Source organism: Temnothorax curvispinosus, unplaced genomic scaffold (genome assembly GCF_003070985.1).
Source record: "Temnothorax curvispinosus isolate PA1 unplaced genomic scaffold, ASM307098v1 QBEX01002680.1, whole genome shotgun sequence".
NCBI classification, from domain to species: Eukaryota; Metazoa; Arthropoda; class Insecta; order Hymenoptera; family Formicidae; genus Temnothorax; species Temnothorax curvispinosus.
Genome location: NW_020212460.1, coordinates 1 through 3,708, shown reverse-complemented (window position 1 = coordinate 3,708; position 3,708 = coordinate 1). Strand labels below are relative to the sequence as shown.

General features: G+C 28.9%; 1 protein-coding gene across 1 annotated transcript; it reads right to left on the bottom strand.

Moving 5' to 3' along the window:
• Positions 1–294: 294 nt before the first annotated feature.
• On the bottom strand, positions 295–1,903 carry LOC112451853. Its single transcript, XM_025011759.1, has 6 exons — positions 1,887–1,903; positions 1,458–1,585; positions 1,177–1,270; positions 979–1,031; positions 595–911; positions 295–504 (listed from the first exon to the last, which is right to left on the bottom strand). The coding sequence occupies exons 1-6, from the start codon at positions 1,901–1,903 to the stop codon at positions 295–297; spliced, it is 819 nt and encodes a 272-aa protein (XP_024867527.1).
• Positions 1,904–3,708: the final 1,805 nt, after the last annotated feature.

The following is a 3,708-nucleotide window of genomic DNA, read 5'->3' as shown; positions in this document are numbered from 1 at the left end:
AAAATTTTCTAGTAAATTAATACCCATTGCATTCTAGTGTAGATGCAAGATTCTCTAACATTTTCCTTCTAGAAACAATAGGCCAAGTACTCCAATTTTTGAATGCTTCCTCGGCTAATTTTATGCATTTAAACATATCTTCCCTACAATAAATTTAGACATTAATTTAATATGTGAGTTTTATTAAGTTTCTTAAAAATTGTTGCAGAGCTCAGAAGAGAGGCAGAAAAGATGCATGTATTCGTACTTTGTTGCGTGTGCATATGTATTGCTATTATGAATCCAGTATTCATTCTAATCATTCTTCACAGGCTTTTGCCATACGCCGTTATAAAAAAGCTCATAAACTGATCCTGTATAATCGTTTGGATTAATTTTATCTCCATCCTTTAAATCGTTCCAGAGAAGATGTGGAATCAAATTAAAAGTAGAAAACGACCATTTCCAAGAAAGCTTGATATTGGAGCCAAACTCGAAGTGTGCATTTATGAATGTAATATCTCTCTGATCTCAAAACAGACGTATTATTTCAATAAAGCATTTTCTGTAGACAATTTGGCATTTGTATTACATCATTTAAATTGTACTACGTACGCGTAATGTCGTTGCTAATACTTTTGCAGCTGTAATATCTTCCGACCATATAGACACCATATTGATTGACTTCAGATTGACAAAGTATGACGGAAGCATATATAAATCCTTCTTTGTACGAAATATGGAAATAGGCAAATCCATGTATGTATAAAAATCTGGAAAATACTTTTCTAGGAGCCATAAAAATTTCTGTTTTATTGATTCTTGGACAAAAATTGTATATATCTTTAACAGGAAAAAAGGTGTAACCCTTAAGTGGCTAATAACTGCATACAAGTCAGAATCTTGGCATACAATCATCTCATAGACGTAATCTGTGTAAATTTTAAAAATATTACTATAAAATGTAAAACTTTTAGAATATGTTTTGAATGTGCTTACTTAAAATTAATGGTCTATAATAACCATCTACGAATTCCAACTTCGAATTATTTCTAAAAAATATAAGAACGTTTACAAAATAGATAAGAATATCTTTTATAACGTAATAAGAAATATTAATTAATATTTAGTAAACAATTTAATTATATAACATAGTTTGATATATAATGTATACATGTATTTTTATTGGATAATTACATAAGGGCCGCTTTCAAAAATGATGGAATTTCATGTTCCTCACATACAATATACATAATATATATTATATTAATTTCATCATAAGTGCATTCATCTAAAAAGAGATAGTGAAAAGAAGAATTTCCATTATACAGTCTAGTACGTATATTATTTTATGTATATTATTGTTATTATTTTTCAATATAAATATAATATTAAAAATGAAGAAGCGCGAATAAAGGATGTTATCGATATATCGCTACAGATATATTACAAGAATATTATGAATGTATCGAACTCACTGTCAAACATCAATTTCCCACTAACAGTGTACAAAAAGTCAAGAATTGTAGTAATCATATCCACATGATCACAAGCAGATTTGAAAACAGATAAATTCTCTTCTATTATAGACGCTGTCCGCGAAAATCTATAAATGTAAAAAGAAAATAAAACAACATATATAGAGACAACTGTTACATTTTTTAACATCACTCTCAATTTAGGGTTAAGTAGTCATATTTACCTATCTAAAAAATTATTATTTTCCTCACATTTCAATTCGTAGTGTAAAGCAGATATCTTATTTAGTGCAGCCTAACAACACGCGTAAAAAACTTTTTATTAGTAATATATATATATATATATAGATTTTAAGTTCTCTGGCTTATTATATGTCACAATTCCTCAACATATTTATATATAGGTATATTAGTCACAATCATACTCACCTCCTTGTTGATCTCATACTCTAAGGCTTCATAATGTCGCTTTATGGTTTTAATTCGCTTATGCATTCTGATTCAGATTATTAATTAATTTCCAGCAATATTACAAAAGAAAAACGTATATGCGATCGCTATCTAGCGCACAGTAACAATAAGAACAGATGAAGAAGTGATTGTATTTGCGAAGAGATGACACTTTGATTTGGAGCAACAAACTGCCATGCAGGTGATCGCGCAAGACGCTCTATACATATAAATAATATTTTCGTATTCTGCTGCTAATAACATTATGAAGATCAAATACGTAAATGTCTCGCGATCTAAACAGTATGTAACGGGTGTTTACATATTGTAAGGATGTTATTTTGTCCCAATTTTAAACGCTGTATATAAGGTATTCCGGAATGTAACTCGGATAAAAAATCAATTGAACAAAGACAAAGCAATCTGACTTGTTCTTTATAATTATTTAATCTAAACTACTTGTACTTTTCATCTGTTCTTTTTCTTTCTGACGTCTAATCATATATCTATTTATTTTAAATACAAATATACAATATGCAGTGCAGCCACAAGCAAGATCTCATATATAACTTGCACTTCTTAAAAAATTTCTCGATTTGTCGTTTGACAACTTTTTTCGACAGTAAAATATTGCTTCTTCACAAAACCCAATAGGTGTCTATTTTAATTATTATTTTGTAATTTATTAAAAGAAATACACAATAAATACTTATATATGTCGTGCAAATTGATGTGAGAAGAAGATTTAGCACAGTTGCTATTAATATATCTTAAGCAAAATTTCTTTTTCTTTCAAAATGAAATAGTGAGGTATTTAAATCTCTTAAATCATTTTCTAGTCTCTTTTATTGTCGGTAATTATTTATGTCTATTTTTATCGGAGTAGATTAATTTTAATCTCGGTTTAACTTACTATTTATCCTTTTCTAACTCTTAGGACAAGATAAAATGTAAGTTAATTTATAATATTAAAATTATCCGGCATTTGACAGAAACGGATATAAGTGAATTGTCACATATTGCATTTCCACCTTGAGATAAAATATGAAAAGTATATCTACTTTACCTCTTGACAAGATCAAGATTTCGAAATTTCTCTTAAATAAAGATAAAATAACTCTTCGAATAAACGAGCATACATTTTAGGAAGTTACAACTACAGATATGTTTTATATGACACACTCAATATTTTTCCATACCTTCGATATCCTTAAATATATAATTCGTATGAAACGTATTAAATAAAATTGGAACATAAATAATAGGTACAATATTAATAAATATGAAAATCTCAGGTATAATAGAGTCGTGTCTATCGAGAGCAGATTATGCAAAGCGTCTGCTATAAATTTTGTTGATAGAAGAACTGCAGATTCGATACAGGATATGGCTTGTAAAATGCTAGTTAGATAATATATATAGAACACCAGCGGATTCTGACGTCGGTAGGAGGGGGCAAAATTATTTGATTCGATATTTTTCTTAGCATCACGCTTAGCTTTTACTTCAGGATCAACGAGAACTTGGTGAAACTTTTGATCCTGCTTTAACGTTTAATGTATTTTTTCTAAGATTTTTTAAAACAGATTCAACAAAACTGTTCTTTTATTTGGAAGGATGGGTTTTATCCCCCCCCCCTTTCCCAAGGATCCATCAGTGATATAGAGTAAAGTGTGTTAACTGTGTTAAGTGTGTGATATTAGAAAGTTTCACCGGCAAAATACGAGTTTAAAATTGCGAACATAATTAGTAAATTTTGATTGAACAATTTTACATACCGCAAATAATTGTTTCATTAAAC

Excerpts from the sequence above, each read along its gene's own strand:
- LOC112451853 (XM_025011759.1), bottom strand. Across the intron at positions 1,032-1,176 it reads TTTTTGAAAGCGGCCCTTAT|AAATAATTCGAAGTTGGAAT; the intron begins GTAATTATCCAA and ends TATATTTTTTAG. Across the intron at positions 912-978 it reads TTATAGACCATTAATTTTAA|ATTACGTCTATGAGATGATT; the intron begins GTAAGCACATTC and ends AAATTTACACAG.